The sequence below is a fragment of the Calypte anna genome, chromosome 6 (assembly GCF_003957555.1).
Source record: "Calypte anna isolate BGI_N300 chromosome 6, bCalAnn1_v1.p, whole genome shotgun sequence".
Lineage (NCBI taxonomy): Eukaryota > Metazoa > Chordata > Aves > Apodiformes > Trochilidae > Calypte > Calypte anna.
Window position 1 is genome coordinate 4,667,000 of NC_044252.1, and position 19,999 is coordinate 4,686,998.

Sequence of the window (19,999 nt, forward strand, 5' to 3'; positions counted from 1 at the left end):
CATCTCCCCTCAGCCTTTCCTCCCCAGGAGATGGTTCCACTCCCTCCATCACCTCGGAGGCTCCGCGCTGGACCCTTTCCAGCACTTCCCTGTCCTTCTTGGAACTGAAGGGTCCAGAATTGGACACAATCTTCCCGAGGAGGCCTCACGCCATGCCCAGGTGACACCAGAGGTACAGTTTTGTCACGGGTCAGGAGGTGATGCCCTGGCTTGGGTGCTGGGGGTGACTCAAGTTCAGGCCCTGACTCCCTTTGCCCCTCAGCACCCCATGACCCTGCACCTGATGGCAGCCGAACTCCCGGGGAGCTTGGCAAAATTCGGGAAGCTTCTCATCCCGCTTTATCCTCCCCCGGGAGTAAGGACATGGGAAAAAACATAAACACAACACCCCCCCCCCCAGAAAAATAAAATAAATAAAAAAGAATTAAAAAAACCCAACCTAACAAACACCCGCACCCAAACAAGCAATAACAAAACCCACCCCAACAGTCCCCTCACATCGCTGTAAAAGGGCAGGCGCCGAGAGGAGATGGCGGCTCTAGCCCGGCAGCCGGAGCCGGCACCCCCGATTACCCGGTGAAGGCGCCGTCTCCCTTCCCGCCTCCCTCATCCCCGCCGCCATGTCGTGTCGTGCCGTGCCGCCCCCAGGGGCGCTGTGTCCCGGCGGCGGAGCCCATAAAAAGCTGCGTCGGGGGCGGCCCGGTCCGTGTGTCTGTCTCGGTGCCGGTGTGTTCCCCTCCTGCCCCCGGCATGATGGCGCTCAGCGCCGCCCGCCGCCTCCTCCGCCCACCCGGGGATCTGCTGATGCTGCCGGTGCCGCTGGGGCTCGCCTGCATGTGGGCGACCGGTGCCCGCGGTTGTGGCGGAGTCGGAACCGGCACGCCGAACCCGGTGGTTTACCTGGACGTGGGCGCTGACAACCAACCGCTGGGACGTGTGGTGCTGGAGGTAAGGGCGGCCGGGCTGCCGCAGGGGCTGGCGGTGGGACCTTGGGGTCGGTGCCCGGGCAGCCATGGGCGACAGGGCTGCCGGGCATGGCGGCGGGTGAGAGGCAAGGTCACAGGGCAGAGACGGGGCCGCGGGGAAGGGACAGCAGCCCCCAGGATCGGGGTGAGAAGGGCCCGGCGGGTTGCGGATCCCCGATGGGATGGCGGATCCTTGATGGGGTGGCCGGACCCTGCATGGGGTGGCAGATCCTGGATGGGGTGGCCGAACCCCCTGCCCGCCCGCCTGCCCTTGGGGTCCCGCTCCTGGGCTGAGGGCGGTGAGGGGAGGCGAGCGGGGCGGGAAGAGGCCGGAGTGTGCCGGCGGTCGTGGATCGTGGATCATCCCTGCGGGAACGGGTGCCTTGTGCTCGGGGTGGAGGTTGGACCGGGCGGATTGTGTCAGGGAGACTTTGAACCACAGCGTGAAAGGTGTGAAAGGTACCGACCCCGGGACTTGCCACGGCTTTCGGGTAGCCCGTGGAGGTCTCCAGCCGCTCTTCCAGCTTCGTCCTATTTTATTTTATTTTTATTTCCTCCCTACCCCCGCTTCCTGGGTGCTTCTCGTTTGATTTTTTAATCTGCGGATTTCTGAGCTAGATCCCTGCTGGAGCCCTCGCTCCATGCGCACTGCGAGCTTTGCCCAGAGGCGTCTGTGCCGGCAGCTGCAAGGAAACACTCTTTAATTCTTGAGAAAAGCCCCATAAATGCCGAGACTTTTAATTGCGGTGCACCAGGTCTCCTTAGGGCCAGGCACTCTCCTGGGAACAGATGCGGGATAGGAGTGAGGGGAGGGAGCAGGGCTGTGCTCCAAAACCATCCTCTGGAGGGGGATTGTCCCTACCCGGTTGCTGCCTGCTTCCAGAATCCACCTTGGGGCTGTATTGATGGATTTCTTAAAATATAGTTATTAAAGGTTCTCTCTAAAAGGGTTTCCCCTGAGGATAAAGTTCAGTTCATCATTGGAAGCATCAGTGGGTAAATCAATGGGGCACCAACAGCTCTCCTGTCCTCAGGAGGCAATCTTCAAGGGAGTCATAAGTAAAAATACTTACGCAAGTATTTTTAATTTTATAATTTTTTAATATTTTTATTTATATTTTTTATACTTTATAATTATTTTAGTATTTATTTTATAACTAACTGCACGTTCCTTATTCATCAGTGAGGCCTAGTAAATAGTTGGATGGTATTCTAAAAAAATAGCATCAACATCACTATATTTCTCATGGCAGCATTGCATTGCAGTGTGAAAGATTCTTTGGTGGGCCCAGTTTACAGACTGTCTGAATGTATTGCAGCATCATCTGGAATCTTTGGCTAAGCTGTGGTCAGGTTCAGCTGCAAATTACAGGTATTATAGGTATAGATCATCCTAGGGAAGGAACCTCAGCTGCTTGCTGAAGTCATGCTGTTTCTAAAGTGGTTGCTGCTGGCCACCATCAGGCTGTGTGACTGGGTAAAACTTTGGTCTGACCTGATGTGGCCATTTTTATGGTACTTTCTCCAGGTGATTATACTACTGTAAGTTTTTTAAGATTAGTTAAAAAAGGTGCATACCAATCAGTCAGAAATTTTTGTTGTTAACAAACATACGTGTAACATCATGAGTCAGTTTTGATACCCAGTTTCTGTTCTTCCTTTGCTTTTGCCTTTTCTACAGGTTTCAACAGATGGCTCTCTTAGGCTTTTATCTCTCCAGCTGTAGCCAAACTGGCTTTGATCCTTGGGGTCTGTTGTAAAGATTCTTCTTGGTTGTTGCTAAATTTTTGTATCAATCAATGAAACTATTGAGACACTCATCAAGTTGCTCTTCATTGACTCACCAGAAGTTGCATTGAAGAGATATTTTAATTACTAGTCAAATGCTTGGAAAGTCTTAAGGTGCTCTTGGAATTTTGGTGGTGTGTGATTTCAGTTAGGGATCACTTTGGGAAGGGAGTTCAGGTGTAGCTGCCTCCCATGGAGAAGTTTTTCTGTGTATGCATGGATGAGCTGACTTACATATTTGTTTGTGTGTTTTTCTTTACAGCTGAAAGCTGACGTGGTTCCAAAGACAGCAGGTAAGGTAGCATCTCCAGAATCTCATGTATTTAAGGTTTAGGTTGTGATTTTCAAGAAGAAGAATATTCTGTCACCTTTTGGAAGCTTCTTTCCATCTTCAGTTCCCATTTGTTAGAAAAATACAATACAAACTTTGTCAGAGCAGTGCTAGTGAGGAATTCTAACTTGTTCAAGAAGTTCCATTTTGTATTTTGTGCTAAGACAGTGCAGTACATATGTTCAGTTATCAGTGGTGAATAAGTATGTGTCTTAAACCACATAAATTTGCATTAAAATCAAACTTCAAAGCCGCTGAGAAAGAGTAAACCGAAGAGATGCTGTCTCTGAAGAGTTTCCAAAGAATATACAGAGTTTTGTTTTCTCTGGCAGTAGCTGATCAGAGCACTCATACTGCAAAGTTTTTGTTTTCTCATGTGCTTATTTCTTGAGCTGTTTAGTGATTCTGAGACACATGTACTTTTTAAAAAAATTCCCAGTAAATGAATACCCTTAGAAAAAGTATAATCATCACTATTACTGTACAGAACAAAGGCATAAAATGAAATCTTTGACACCCAAGTGGTGGATTTGGGGAGGGAAGGGGATTGGAGTTAAGATAGAACATCAGAATAAAAGGGAGATGGAAAAGCTTTGTGTTGGTACCCTGTTCTGTGGATAAACAGGTTTTGTGTCCTTAGGTTTTTAAAGCATGGAGACTACTAATAAACCATTGATACCTTCAATATACTGTACATTTATTGAAGTGTATAAAGTTGGGACATAGTTGGATTATGTTATGTATGGCATGTATGGCACATCTGTTTTCACAGAAAACTTCAGAGCTCTTTGTACTGGTGAAAAAGGATTTGGCTACAAAGGATCCACTTTTCATAGGGTGATTCCTTCATTTATGTGCCAGGTAATAAGTTTTGTTTTTTTTTACTTTTGCTATTAAATGAATCTGTATATTATTTATGTACTTTTAGAATCAGACCAGTATTAGCATTGTAAGTGGCTCTGCTCAAACCTTTGCTAACTACAGAATAATGATATGAGAGTGTGACTTGCATGTCTGATCTTTTTGCTCTGGCTGTTGCTTAGCACATCTTTTGTACAAATAAATGTAAATTATGGGTAGCTTGTCTTAACCTAATATAAGCCTTTGTGCTTTTGTATAGCAACATCCTTTAGTGTGGGGGGTGTTTGGCAAGATTACTCTTGCTTGAGGGAAGCCTTTGTGGGTAGAATTACAATCAACCTTGTGTTTTAAGTGAGCTAGGAAAACAGCATGTCCATTTTTTTTATTCCTAATAGAATAAACTGTTCACAATAGAGAGTGTGTTCTTGAACAAACAGTAGGATGTTGTTTTCTGAACATCTTTCTAGTGTGGAGGGGGGGGGAAACAACCAAAAGGGTTGGTTGGGGTAGACTTTTGAGGTGACACACTTGAAACTGATTTTTGTTTTGGTTTAAAGGATGAGTCTTTCAAAATTCTGGATTAAAGTCAACGCACATTAACAACAGCAACAAACACAAGCAGAAAAAGCCTTTTTGAAAGCCTTTTTTCTACTGTGCTTGGCAGATGAGCAGGATTTCAGCTGCTGTATTGCACTGGATTGTATGATTCCTCATGGTCCTTCCCTAGGTGTCTTCCCTTAAAAGAAGCTGAATTTCAACATAATTGCATCATGGGCTGGTTCTGTAAAAAATCTGAGATAAAGGATATAGGAAATGTGCTTTATTTATTAACTGCTGACTGTGATGGTTCCTCCTTCTCACTTTTTGGTTTGTTTTTTTTTTTTAAAGCTAAAAATAGAGCTGTCAGAACAAGAGGCCCAAACCTTATGACCTATTTCTAAGAAGAGAAAGGAACAAATGGGCTATTGGGAACCTATTTTCTTGAAATGCAGACCAAGGTTTTGTGATGCTGACAAAGTTTAGAAGCCTTGCAGGGGTCGGGAATATATAAATATAAGAAAAATAGAAACCCTCCTCTCAGTTCTTCCAGGAATTTGTGAAGTTCTGTTTAAGTCTGCTCTCCCCTCCCTGTTTCGTCCCCACAAGTGAACCCAAAATGAAGATTCTAGGTGGCTGACCCTGTGATTCAGCAAGGTGATGAACTGATGTTCAGGAATTACTTGGTAGTCATTAATGAGGTGGAAATTCTGGTGCAGGTTTCAAGTATTTTAAAGTGAGAGGAAACAGCATAAGCCTTTCTGCTTGGTGAGCTGGAGGTGATCAGATGAGTCAGGCAGTTGGTATCACCTAATTGGAGGTCATCACACCTGGGATTTGGCAGTCACACACTACTGGGACTGTGTGGGAGTAGCTGTGACACCACCTGAAGTGGATTGCTCAAGATGGGACTGGGAAGATGAACAGCTCATGAAAGAAACACTTTTTAAGTGCCATGGGTGGTGTCCCCTTGGGGAGAGGAGATGGCAGGTGGCTGGAGCCAGTTGCAGGGTTTAGTGGCCACCTTTGGGAGTCCCTGTGGATGTTTGTTTTTTGTTGGTTTGATGCTTTTTGTGTGTTTGACCTATGTCAGGTGGTAACATCTATCCCAGCAAGCAGCATGTAGCTGAGGGAAGTTTAAAATAGCTCCAGTGTAGCATTTAAACAATAAAACCCAGAAATAGGAAATAATAATAATAATAATAATGAAGACCTTGACCAGTACTTACACCTGTTAGAAGAAACAGAAAGCAAAAAAAAAGAGTCGTCAGGTCATCCCTATGGTAATGAATTTGTGTGATTTTGTTTGGAGACACTGGAGGTGTTTGTTAAAGTTACTGCTGTTTGTTGCAAGGATGATACAGCAGGGTGGTTGTTGGAGTTATGGATGTTAGTTGGAGAATATCAGCAAAATCTGAAGCAGAACTTTACTTACAGCTTGATTGTATCTCCATCTCTTTATGTGGTTTTAAATCCTTGTGTGACTGTACTAATTTTTAACCTGAAGAAAATTTACTGATGTTATTACCTTTAAATTAGAGCAAATGACTCTGTATTCATCATTGCTTTTGAGGTAAAATAGTGCTCATGTGCTTGTAAAGTTCATAAATATTTCTGTTTCAGGGTGGTGACTTTACAAATCATAATGGAACTGGTGGAAAATCCATTTATGGCAGTAGATTTCCAGATGAAAATTTCATACTTAAGCATGAAGGACCAGGTAAATAAACATATTCTTACCACCTTCTGATGACCATAACCTGTAATGAAGATGCTGTACAAAAAAGAAGTCAGCCTGTAAGGGGTGACATTTCCACTCTTGCTTAGTGTAAGAGGGGCTGTGCAAAATAATGTGTGGAGGGGTTATATTTTACTTAGAAACTGTGCAAAGTGAAATTACTGCTTTTATTTTCCTTACTTACCTTAACTTAGATGATTATGACAGAAGGGAAGCAAAGCAATCTGGATATTAGATAGCACAGGGATGTCCTTTTAAGCTCAAATCAAGAAAAAATAAAGGAAAAAGCCTTACATAAGAACATCTGGTTGGATTCTGTAGTTTGTCTTTTTCAGATTGTTCCTTCCTCATCACAGGAAACCACTGCTGCTATTTAACCACAGTAGAGGTTACCTGATGATAATCATATTCAGGACATGTACAACTAATTACATTACCAACATTCTTGCTGTGGGCTGTAGGGAGGCTGGGCTGGAGGGAATAGTCAGTGACAAGAGCTTGGCATTAGAAATCATTTGGAAACAATGTAAAACCATCACATCTTGGTTTTAATCTAAATGTTCACACGTGTTACACCAAGCTAATAAGCTGCTGCCTCTCTTCTAGGTGTTCTTTCCATGGCCAACGCAGGACCCAATACAAATGGGTCTCAGTTCTTCATCTGCACTGCAAAAACTGACTGGTAGGTTCTTGGTCCTGCATCTGAACCTGATGAATTGATGCCTGGATCTGGAGAGATTGGCTTTTTCTTCTGTTTGTGGGTTGATGTTTTTTTGCTTCTTTGTTTTGGGGGGTTTTGTTTTTCATTTCCAAATTACTCATCTGGCAATGGAAAATAAATTGTTTTGTGCTGCTTGAGGGAGAAAGAGCAGAGGGTAACAAGGCCATCATCCCTCATGATGCTTCTAAAGTCCAGAGGATCTCATGCCACTTGTAGAAAAGTTGTGCCTTTTCCATAGTGCTGATAAGCAGAGGGGAGCAGTTAGGATCTGCAGCCTTATCTTCTCTGAGCTGGGTTTGGTCTTTATGTTGTTTTTAGTAAAACTACCTTTGTTTGTTTGTTTTGCAGGCTAGATGGAAAACATGTTGTTTTTGGGCATGTGAAGGAAGGGATGGACGTTGTGAAAAAAATTGAGAGCTTTGGTTCCAAAAGTGGAAAGACCTCCAAAAAGATTGTCATTACTGACTGTGGCCAGCTGTCCTAGCCTCTCTCCCTGCCATCCAGGGCAACTTTGATGCTGTGAAAAATCAATCCTAAGAAGCCCCAAACATTTCTGATCCCATGAATAGCACCTGTGGAACTTTTTTCTATTTAACTTGGTCCAACTTTTATACATACACTGAATAATATCAATTAAAAGCATAAAGCAATATCTGAAGCATGTTTTAACTGGGCTGTGTTGGTAGTCACACTGGCAGTCAGGTAAGAGCCCCACTGTGTTCTGGAAGAAGCCATGTAGTCACTCTGGGCATATCTGCAGCATTGATCCTTAGTTTTTTGCATTTTCAGGTGTTAGAGTTGGTGGTGGAGCTGACAGCTGAGTAGCTGGGGGTTGGAGGAATTGAGGAATATTTTTTTTCCTTTGGTGCTAAAATCTGTTCTGTTGTTGATCCTAATTTTGAAAAAATTCTTCTAAGTAGCTGTCTGCAGTGTGACTGTCAGACATTTTCATCTATGTTTCAATGTAAATCTATCCAATGGGATTAATTATATGGTTGTGGGTTTTTTAAAAAAGGAATTCTGGTTTGGTTTTTGGTTCTGTTTGGGTTTTTTTTTTTTTTTGTAGGCTCAGACCACTGTTTAGAATTGAACTCTACCTTACCTTGCTTTGATGGAGCAGCTTCACTTTTGGGTTAATTATATTGTCTTAGGTCTAATTAGCCTACTAGAATAGGGCTCTGTCTGGGCAATATGAGCACAAATTAGCCAGAAAAACGTGGGATGACTTTATTATGCAACTGTGAACTTCCTTAAAGTGTGGTTCTGCTCTGAGATCTGGGTCTGTGAGGAGCACAGCACAGTTCTCAATAGCCAATTTTTGCACTTTGAGAATACAATTAGTATAGTGAGCTTGCTTGAGTGAGAAATGGGTTTAATTGTTGGGTTTTTTTTTGTCCTGATGGTCTTGTGAAGTCAGCCCACCTTTGGGTTATAACTTGGGTTATGATTGCTTCTCATGCATCATCAAGAGGTCAGAACTGGTCACCACAAAGTCAGTCACAAGGCCTAACTGGTGCAGCAGGATCATTATTGGTGGGGTTGGTGCATGAGAAGGAAAGAATTCAGCCAGTCAGATAAACCCATTTCATTTGTATAAACCTGTGTGTGGAGTGCTTGAGCACTGACAAATGTTGGAACCTCACAACATCACTTCTAGAATCACTAAAGCTTTGGGGAAAAAGCTCTCTGTTTTTGTGCAATAATCTTGTTTCTGAGGAGAAAAAGAAGCTGTGATGGCTCTCTTCAAAAATGTGAATTTACTTCCATTTCATTCTGATAATATGTGAGTTTAAAATGTTTTGCACTGGATTTTTTTCCCACTGAGGGCTGCATTCTTGTGTGTGCAAGGTAGTATGCAGAGTGTAATTTTGCAGAAAATGGAATTGAAAGGCTTTTTATTCTTTCCACTTGTTTCATCTTTCTTTGTCATACTTTTTAATTATTAATTTGTGCTGGTTTGACTTACCTCACTTTGAAAAAACAATGATTATTTTTGTGTGTGTGTGTGTGTGCATCCTCAAGTTTGTACATGAAAAATAATTAAACACAGTTCTACCATCAAAGAAGTCTGGTTGTTTCCTAAATGTGGCTTTATACATCTAGCTAAAAGGTGTGTGAGGAGCTGAAACCTGTCATGTTTACTCAGGCTGTTCCTTTCCCCACACCTGGTGATGGGATTGACCCAGTGGCATCCAGAACCTGTGGTGTTGTTCAGAGGTACAGCCAGCAAGAGAGGGGAAATGGTCCCATGCTTGGCCTCTTGCTGGTGAATCTGAAACACCTGGCACATAAGGAAGGTGGTTCAGGTTTTGAGGCTGTTCTCTTGTCTGATTGATTTTCTTAGTTTGCAGACATAGTGGGGAAATGTGAATTCACAAGGTGGCTTTTGAAATTTCTGAATTTTTTTTGGAAAAGTTGGGAGTTGCAGTTTTTTGCTGGGCAGCTGAGGAAAAGCTTCCTTGCTGTGTCATCAGAGATGACCTTAAGAATTCAGCATCTTCCTCTGTAGAGGCTGAGAAGTCCAGTGGAAGATACTTGGCCACTGGACAAAAAAAAATGTCCATTTTCTCAGAACTCTGTGTTAAACCTGAAGTAATAATATGCATGTTATGATGTGGCTGTGGCATATAGTATATAATATGGTATATATATATATATAATATATAGATCTGCAGAAGCACTGTGGTTGGTAACACTGGTTGTAGCATCTTGGTGGGGCTGGCTTTGGTTCCCAGACACCAATCCTGAGTATTTTTCTCTGCCAGAAGAAAGTCTTTGCTGCCTGAGCACTTGGAGCAGTACAGCAGGAGCCTTCATGTTTTGTCAGACAAGCTGGTAAAAATCTCTGGGGGTTCTTTTGTATCAAGTTGTCTTTTTAAAAATGGATTTTTCTGGGGTTCTCTCTGGGTTTTCTCCCCTCACCCCCTACCTTAAAAAGGCAGGGTTCAGCCTTGGACCCTGCAGCACTGCAAGGGTTTTCCTGTTCAGAAAGTCAGGATGGATGAGTTCATGGGTAAGTCCTCAGAAATCAGCCCACACTAATAATTCTCTAATTTTCTACAGGATCTTAAGTGCCTGTCCTTTCCCTGTGAGCCCCCTTGTGTCACAAACAGTTCTAGAAGAGGGCTCTCCTTGCTTGGTGTTTTGTCACCTTCCAGATGAGGGGCTGGCACAGGAGGAGCTGGGCAGTGCCACCACTCTTAATTCCTTACTCTGGGATTTTGTGCAAAACGATTCCCTGCAAAATGATTACAGCAAACTCACAGCTGCATACAGAAAAGGACTTGGGCTCCCAGAGCAAACCCACTTCAACTGTTAGGTAGGAAACTGCCCCAAATTATTTCTTGAATACATTTAATTGGGTGCTAAGTTTCAGTAGGCTGTAAGGATGTTCTTTCCTTGTCTTCTGCTGGGAAAAAGCATGGATCTGGAAGCAATTCAAAACAGGGTTCACTGAGAAGCAGGGGTGTGATGTAAAAGCAATGTACTCATGTAATTTACTCAAGTATATATTAAAAATGCCAAAGGTTTGCTGCCATGCAAGCTGAAGTCCAGTGTGATTTCTCCTCCCCAGTCATTTGCTGCTGAATGCTGCTTCTGGAAGAGAGACTGATGTGAGGTGAGGTGCTCTGGGTGTAGCAGAGGCTCAGCTCCATCCTCTCTTTTCAGCTCTCTCCTCACCACAGGATCAGTGTGGATCCCTCCTGCCTGCTTGCCTCTCCCAATCCTTGCTGCTGAGCTCGCATGGAGCCTGCAGCTCCCCAGCTGGGCTTGGGGCTGAGGAGGAGTCTGTCTGCTGTCCCTCTGCCCACCAGGTGGCACCAGGAGATTGCCCATCGCCTCCTCCCTGATGCTCCTCCTGCCACAGCATCGGTCAGAGCCAGCTTGGAGAGCTTAAAGCATCGCGAAATTCAGGTGAGGAGCAGGTCAGAGTTAAGAGTGGTGTTGGTCCCGAGTTGTGCTGTCTCTTCCTTTCAGCTCCAGGGACATCAGATGAGCTGCAAGAATTATGCCTGGAGTACCAAAAGCTGCAGAGCTGGGCATATCTTGGGTATAATAAACTCAGCCAGCCCTTGAAGTTTTGTTTTTTTTTTCTGCTCCTGCAGGGTGAGAAGACAAATGAGTAATGCCTTCCCCAACCACAACTGCTTGTTGTGATCTGTGGCAGTTGAGGTATGACAAAAAAATGTTAAATGGAATGTGTCACCCAAACTGGAGGCCCTGGTTAGACATCCCAGCTCTGATAAATCATGGAAGAGAAAGAATTTGGAGCTGTGGTTTTGAGCTGAGCTGCTGGAAGTTGTCACCTGGGTGTTTAAAAGTTTTCAGACTGGCAGACAGGTTGTTGATGTCCTTGGCACATCCTGACAGCTCCTAGGGTGAGGGATGGGTGAGCCAGGAGAAGAGCCCACAGGGTGAGCTTCACAGTGGTGACCACTGCTGCACTTCCAAGTGCAACACAAGAAAGAAACAACAAGCTCAGGGGGCACCCTTAGGTAAAGTGCAAATAAATATACACAGAAAAAAAAATAAAAGTTTATATTTCAAAGTTGTTTCAACAAACTCACAAATGTTTTTGTTTAGTCTCATGTTTTAATTATTTGTTCCAGACTTTCTGCTTACATAAATTGCTTTCTTTGGTGCTGGATTGAGGCTATGTCTCTTTGTTTATAAAGCTTAAAGGCTTTGAAGTCAAGAGGTTTGAGGTACAAAATGTTGTTCTCTTTTGTAATGCATATACTCTGCTGGTAGCAATGTATAAACAATCAGAACCTCAAAGAAGTGAATTACTTAAACGAGTACACATAAATTTAAATGCTATTTCAAGGACAGTGGGGGTGTCCTGCTGCTAGCTGAGAATTTGTAGCTGGACAAACACCTTGCACCCAATTTAGAAGTAACAAAAAGCACAGACCTTTAAGTGAAATCCTATTTAAATACTGAAGTGCAGGGGTTTGTATGGGGTCTGACTCTGTTTTTCTTTTTTAAAGACAGACACTGTATAAACTGGCTGATCACAGGTGGATCTTGGCCCTAAAATCTTCACAGCTCAAAGCATCAATCTGTAAGCTGAACCTCGGCATCAGTTTCCCTGAACCTTGAAGTTCCTTCTCCAGTTGACAGCCCTGACTTTCCCAGGACAGCCCTGGATGCTCCTTTTCCATGCCCTCCTGCCTCTGTGTGGTCCCTACATCTGCCAGGGGATTCTGTGGCCACCTGATGCCCACATCCTGCATGAGCTGTGGGTGAGCTGCCAGATGGTGGGAGAGGAAGAAGCTGAACCCCCCCCTGCCTCATTCCCCTCACTCTAATTTCCATCCTGATGGAAGAGGACTGTGCCCCATTTGTTTCATGTGAGGAAAACTGCTTTTCCAGCTGTACCCAGCTGGGTGAGGGCAAACAGAGATGCAGATGGAGGTTAGCAATGTTTTTATGTGGTTTTTTTCTCCCTAAAACCTCTGCCAAGAGAAGGAGCCCTTGTGCCCTGGGGTGGTGAGGATCTGGGCTTGGGGGAGCCCTAGAACCTTCCCTGTGAGCTATAAGTGGTGTAAGATGGAAGAAAGGGACTTGGAGGCAATTGTGTGGGGCAGGAGAGGCTGTGGTTGTGTTACAGGGGATCTTGGTTGACTTCAGATGCCATGGAGGTGGAATTCAGGTGCAATGCAGAAAGGTCTGAGTGACCTTGTTGCAGAAAATTGTCAGTACCTGCTCCCTGTCCTGTTGGTGGTGAAGGAGATGTCCTGGGACATGGCTGGAAATAAAATGTTGCTGGTGGTTTGGGCTTGAGTTCAGTGCAAGTGTCTCAGGGGCTAAGCCTGACTCCAAATTGCTTGTTATTTATTAGCTGGTTAAGGAAATGAAAACTTAAACACAGTCATCATTGGGATTGATGAAGTTTGTGGAGAATGGAGGAAAAATTAGGCAGCAGCACATCTCGTCAGCCCTCAGGAATTCAGCAAAACTTTCAGGTCCCAAAGGCCCCAGGAAAGAGCAGTATAAATGGGCAGGTAACCAGACTTCAAGCTCTAAAACTGCTGCTCAGGCCTCCATGTCCCCTCTGAGGGGACAATTCTTCATGTGGTTTGACAGCACGGTGTGCATTTTGCTTGATATTAGCCCATAGTCACTATATCTGTATTTTTAAATTATTATTATTATTTTAAAAGATTAAAACACAGGTTACAGCTCGTGTCTGAATGCCAGCAAACCTCCAACCAAACAGCAGGCTTTGCTGCCAGGGCTTCGATGTGCAGGAAGCTTCACTGCAGGGCTCAGAGAAGGTTTCTCCATCCTCTCCAGATGTGGCTGCTGCAGCTGGATGTAGGGTGAGTGGAGAGGCACAGCCACCTCCCTGTGCTGCATCTCCTCAGGGCAACCTCCCTGCAGAGGCAGGAGGGCATTGCTGAGGTCTAGATGCTGGAGAGAAACCACCCCTTGCCGCGTGGGGAGGAGCAGTGGTTTTTGGTGGCATTTATTATTTACTGGGGAGCTGCATTTTGGTTTGCATCCATATTCTGGACCTGGCAGCCAGAGCTGGGCAGGTCTGGGTTGAAGGGCTGGACTAAAAGTGCTTGTTCTTCTTTGAGAGGTTTTAACCACCCTTGAGAAACCTTGGTGTGAATTCCCAGTTCTTTTTACCAGCCAGGTCAAACCCCATGTAACCAGGGAGAAGAACTGGCTGTGTCTTTAAGATGGGGTCAGGGAGAAGTTAAAAATGTAGAGAGGTTTTAGGGAGGAGGGAGGGAAACTCTTGTCTCTGTTCTCATTGTCCCTCACCTCCTACTTAAAATTCATCCAGGAAGGTAGGCAGAGGAACACAACAGCTGCTAAAATTACTAGGTGGAAATAATTTTTAGCAGGCTCCAGTGGCTTGTGGTTTTTCTGCTCTCTTCCCCCCCTCTCTCTCTTTGCTCCTACCTCATCCCCAGCTCCTTGCAGTTTATTCCAGAGAGGTTTTCCTGGTGTCTCTCTAACAAACAGGGCTGTCCCAGCCCAGCCAAAAGCAATCTGTCAGTGATTCCTGGCAGCTGCAGCCCCAGCCCCAGGGGGACCCCAACCCCGAGGAGGGGCCCTGGCTTGGCCTGGAGCCCCTCTCCCAGGGCTCAGTGCTCCGACCCCACCACTGGCACAGCTCCCACGAGGTGGTCCTCAGGGATGCAGAGCAGTGTGAGGAGGAAGCAGCAGCTGCTCGTGCTCAGGCTTTGCTGAAGCAGTAAATTTCATATATTAGTACTAAACAGTGCCTGCTCCAAATGATGCAGTGTCTTTAGGGTGGTGGGGTTTGTTTTGGTTTTTTTTTTGTTTGTGAGGTGTTTTGTTTTTTTATTTCTCCCTGCCAAAAGTCAGAGTTTGGTTGGGTGTTTCTTTGGTTTTTTGTTTTTTGTTTTTTTTTTTTTTTTGGAAGCAGCTCTTCACTTGATGGCTGCCAAGGCCAAACAAAGTGCAAAGTGTCCTTGGAGAAACCTGCATGATTTGGTACATTAAAAACCAAGGGATGCCAGCACAGCCTGTCATGTGCCTTCCTTGTGTTGCCAGGACCCTATAAAGGCTTTTGCTGCATTTTTTTTTTTTTAATTTATTTTTGATAGGACTTTTCCTGGCTTACACTGCAGAAGCTCAAGTTTTATATTTTGAGGTCTGACTCCTTTTGGGTCCAGGGCTGTGCTGCTGGTGGGAGAAGGATGTGGCTGGGTGGAGGGGCTGGAGGCAGGAGGATTGAGCTGGCAAACAACATCCTGGCCATGTGCAATGGGGAAACAATGCAGATTGCAGCATTAATTACCCGTGGCTGACGAAGGAGGTCATTAAGCTTGCTCTAGGGTCTGTGGCAGCACCTCAGATGGAGGGCTGGCTCTGCAGTCTCTGCCAGCAAATCTGGCAAGGCTGCAGCTCTTGGGCTCCTCTCATTGACCCACACACAACTGCCCTGGCCCCAAGCACTCCTCCTGCATTCCTTTGGGTTGCAGGCTCATCCTTCTGTGGGAAATCTATTGGGCTGTAAGCATGGATCCCAAATGACTGGAGCTAAAAGAGGTGCAAGGATTTGATATGGTGGAAAAAAAACCCACTCACTCTTAAATACTTTTCTTGGGCTCACAGAGGGCTTGAGGGCTCAAAACTGCTTACAAACTGCTTGTTGGAACTGACTGTGGCATGTTGGGTCAAGGCAAAGCAGTTCATTTTTTCCAGTGTTTTTACTCTTTTTCCAGTTGTTTTGAAAGTGGTTGGATGCCCCTGGATTTTTGGAAAATAGTATTCATGCATATCCATGCAGGAGTCCATCCTAAAAAATAGTAAAAAAATCTAAAAATACTAAAACTAAAAAAAACCCCAAACCTAAAAACTAACTACTTCTTTTGGTTGTAAGGTTTGCTTCAGTTTTGGTGTAAACTGGAGGATTGTGTGACTGCTGGTTACAAAATGTGTAGAAATCCATGCGGAACCGTGGGGAAGATATTTACATCTTGCTCTTCCCCACCTTTTCAGCACTGTTCCCTTCATGCTGAAATGAAAGGAAATACTTTTTTTTTCTCTTCACAATAATATGAAATAATTTTCCAGACCATCCTGGCCCAGATCCCTTTAAGCAGAGTTATAAAACTGCATCTGGTTCAGCACACAATTCACAAGAGAGGGCGGCCAGGCTGTACCCTGATGGCTGGATGACATGCCCTTCCTGTGGGGTCTTGCTCCAGGCAATCCCAAAAGCTGTAGCCAGCCCCTAATTTTACAATCCTACTTCCTGGCCACACTCAAAAATGTGACTTTGAAAGCTTGCAGCTAAGGCTTCTCTCTGCCATTCCTGAGAAAGGTGGAGGAGGCAGTGTGGAGGGGGGAGCTGGGGGTTTGTTACCTTCACCTGCAGGCAGCACAGCAGCATGGCCCAGCTGCTGCTGGGATTTCTGTTTAATTACTGCCTCAGTTAATGAGCTTGATATCATCTCCTTCCACAGCTGCTCCTGATGGTGGTTTAGGACAGGGTGGCAATGCCAAGGAGGGAAGGATGTCCCCTGCTGCCAGTGTCACACCTGGGGTGCAGCAGCATCCCATGTCAGGGAGCAGGATCACCTATTTCTGATGTTCTCTTTGCTTTCTAAACAGAGGCAGAAGAGCAAAGGTGCAAGGTTGGAGGGAGACAAAGCCATGGCAGGGTGCAGGCAGTTGCCAGGGGGGTCAGTGAAACAGAAATCACTCCAAAACAAACAGCTGGGTGTGGATGCTGCACACAGGATGGAGAAGAAAAGAATGTTTTCTATCTATAGGAGAGGAATCCATGCAGTGTGGTGGTTAACCAGGGTATTTCAGAAGCCCCAAAATGGGAAAGGTGAGAGCATGGAAGTGTCAGCTGTGTGTCTGAGCCTGTACCTGGGGCAACCTGAGCCAACCTGAGTTGCTGCAGGGCTGTGACATTTCCCATCCCCTTGTCCCTCTTCCTCCTGCCAGTGCTGGCTCAGGGATTTCTTCACACTGCCTGAGCTTGAGCCATCCCCAGCAAGGGGCTCTGTGGACCTGGCAGATGGGAACCTTTCCATCCCTCCTGCCTGCCTGGAGCTGAGACAGAGCTGTGGGGACAAGGATTTCCTGGCAAGGCTGAGGGTCACCCTGGGAGCTGGGCTGGTGGTTCCCATCCAGCTGGAATATTTTGTGTGTGGCAGCATTGCCTCCTAAGCCTTTAAACAGAACTCAAAGTTACAGCCTGAAGGTGATGCCTTGCTCTCAGTGGGACTTTGTTGCTTCAGGCATGATTGTCCCATCTCAGAGAAGTCTGTTCTTTTATTTGCACCCCCTGCCAGCTTTGTCTGCCAGAAGCTGCCTCAAGAATGAAGCTGGTGGTTCTTCAGTGGCCCCAGATAATGTGGGTTTCCCTATCCCCCCCTTGTTTTTTGGGAGCAGGGCCCCTCAAGGAGCAGCCTGAACTCTGTATCCAGGAGTCAAAAGGTTAAAATAACATTGGCCTGGTGTGTCACTGCTGACTAAGGTCCTGGGCTTAACAAGATCCCAAATAGTTCCTTTTCCCCTGATGTAATTTTTTATCATGAATTTCCCCCTGTTTTATTATTTCAGTGTTCCTGTCTCTGAGGTCATCTCTTCAACCTGTGTTCTCCAATCCCCCTCCCCAAACCTGGCAGAAATATGTCTCAGGATGACAAACTGGGGGCTGTTCCTGACCTGGCTGAGATTTGACATATTTCACCTGGTGAGCTGGTTCCCTGATGATGCTCCAGGGGATGAGGATGGTCCTGTCCCACTCCAGGTATCTCTGGCTCATTCCCTGCTGTTTGGTCACCTAAGTGAGATGTGCTGGGCAAAGGTGGTGGTCCTAAAGGGGGGTGAAAAAAAAACAAAAACAGGTGAAATGAACTCATATGGAGTGATCCTCAAGTTGATATTGAGTTTAATAATCAGTGACATTTTTCACCTTTTCCAAACCAGTAATTTATTAGGAGAAATGTCTTTGCCCCTGGAGAAACAACTTGTAGCCAGTTACAGCTCAGCTTTTTTTCTGTAGTCATGTAGCCAGGCTATCAGGGTACCAGTGCTGGGATGGCTTCATTCCTACCAGCAGACCATTAGCATAAAAAGAAACAGACAATATTTTACACCTATTTTGTACTACCTTCTGTACATTGCACAGAGCAATGGATAGCTGGAAAAAACCAAAACCACAGACTATAGGGCAGAATGAATAAAAACAAGAAAATAAGCCAGGTCCTGTAGTTTTGAAAACTCTCCAACAGCCTCTAATATGCATTAGTGAGATATCAGCTTTCTGCCTTGCAGGATGCCCTATAAAATATTATATCTTAGCCCTGCACATTTTCAAGTTCCTTGTCCTTTAGTACAGCCACTGCTTTATTAAAACTGGAGATGAACTTAAACCAAACCTCAGCCCAGCTCTGTCTGAATGGCTGCATCCAAACCCTGCAGCTTTTGAAAACTGCTCTCTAAGGGTTAAAATAACCCCAAACCCAACACAACAGCAAACAATTTCTCATTTCTCCTCCCTTCATTTCCGACATGGCCAAAAATCCTTGCACCTGGTTGTGCAAACCTCTGAGACTCATGGGTTAACTTAAATCCTTGCCTGCTAGCACTGAAGGCAAAATGCCCAGTGTGTGGTTAGCAGTGTCTGAGGATTAAAATTTAATCTCACTTGAAACTCTTCCCAAGTATCTATGATCAATGGTGAGTTTGAAAGTGTATTTAATTTTTTTTTTAAGCCCACTGATGTGATTTGTCCTGTTAGTAAGACTAACTGGCAATAAAAGGTATTCATTTCCTATCACTTTGTTCCAAATTGTCCTTCCCTTGTCCTTGTATTTTATGATCTCCATTAAGGAATGTTGTCCTCTGGATCATTTTTATTGGCTTTGCTTTTTAATAATCAGCATTCATGCTTAATACAGCACTTTTTTTGGTAACAAAATTCATAGCTTAGAAAACCCAAAGCAGCCCCTCTTTGCCTTGACATATTTGCAATGCAATTACTTTTGTAAGTTATAAATAAAGGTCTGGTAGTTGATGTTTAGTGGGAAGCTATCCCAGTGTATTTCAGAGCCCTGTTTTTCAGTCTCCTCTGATAAGAAAACTGCTGACTTGGCATTTTGGGCAGCTTTTTCTTTTTTTTTTTTCTTTTCTCTGTGCTTTGTGTGGCTGCTGTAGCTGCCAGAGGTTAGGAAACCTCCAAGCTGCTTCTTGTGCTGCTTTTGCTCCTGGCTAACACCATGTTAGTGCTGGGTTTTTCCTGAGAGCTGGTGGATCAGGATGAGCTCTGAATCAGGATGAGCTCTGGATCAGGATGAGCTCTGGATTGGGATGAGCTTTGGGCCCTTAGGTTGCAGTCTGTAGGGTCGTGCTCTTGGTGTCATCTCCACCACAACCTAGGAGGTTGGCCTGGAAGGGTCATCCCTTCCTCCAGATCAGCTGCCACTGGGCTCATCCCTGTGGATGCAGCCACCATTTGGTGGGAAAGAGAGGAATCCCTCACAATAAACAAATGTCTTTGACTCCAAGCAGCTCCTGACAAATCCAGCTGAATTACTGCCTGGGTTTTGTGAAGTGTTTGCAGTGATGTAAATGGTACCTGTAAGACTTGACTGGCAATAAATGCAATACATCTGCTATTTTTCTCATTACAGAGATTGTTTTCTACCAAAGGTGAGTGAAAGAGTTTTCTTGGACCCAGAGGCTTCCTGAAGGGTTTGAGATTTGGCAGAGATGTCTCTAAATGGCCTGGCAGAATGAATTGGGTTTTGAGGAAACCGTGCTGGTTATTGGGGTTCGCTGCCAGCCTGTGTGAGAGAAGTCCTTTTTTTTTTATTTTTTTTTTTTATTTTTTTTTTATTTCCCCATAATCTGCTCCAGTACTTCAGCATAGGAAGGTTCAAGAGGGAAGTAACCCCTGTCAGAAAAAAAAAAGCTGTAAAAAACAATCTTACTGACAGTAGTGGGTGAGGGCCTAGTAGAAGAGATGATCCAGCTTTGGGTCTGCTTCAGTAACAAAAAAAAAAAAAAAGAAATATCAAGTATTTAAAATGGAATTAATTTTCTCCTTGGACTGTGGTCATGTTGGAACCAAGTGTAATCCTTCCAAGCTATGCTTTCCCTCAAACACCATTAGTTTTTAGATGCTTTCCTAGGAGAAGCCAGTTGGTTTCTCTTGCAGCACATGGTGCTGCTGGACTCGGTGGAGGGGGGAGGCTGAGCTGGAACTGCAGCCTCTCCTCCTGATCTCCCACTTGTCTCATCTCCAGGATTAGATGGGTTTGTCTGCCCCTCACACCCACCCAAAACATGGCTGTGTCCCAGGGAAATTACCTCCACCCTGAGCCTTGCAAGGATGCTGAGGCTGATGCATCCCTCCTCAGGGATGTGGGGATCTGGTACTGCTGCCAGAAGGACACTCAGGAGAGAAAAGCAGCTCAGCTTTCCTGTCCTACAGTCATAAAGGAGCAGAGAGACTGTGGGTGCATCCTAAATCCCAATGGAGCACAGAGATTGTAGTTGCATCCTAAATCCCAAAGGAGCACAGGGACTGTGGGTGCATCCTGAATCCC

General features: G+C 45.1%; 1 protein-coding gene across 1 annotated transcript; it reads left to right on the forward strand.

The window, feature by feature from the left end:
• The first annotated feature begins 653 nt into the window (after nt 1–653).
• PPIF (peptidylprolyl isomerase F) lies at nt 654–8,998 on the forward strand. The gene is made up of 6 exons (XM_030453199.1): nt 654–948; nt 3,016–3,046; nt 3,857–3,945; nt 6,106–6,202; nt 6,827–6,902; nt 7,290–8,998. The coding sequence occupies exons 1-6, from the start codon at nt 751–753 to the stop codon at nt 7,423–7,425; spliced, it is 627 nt and encodes a 208-aa protein (XP_030309059.1). The 5' UTR covers nt 654–750; the 3' UTR covers nt 7,426–8,998.
• The last annotated feature ends 11,001 nt before the right edge of the window (nt 8,999–19,999 follow it).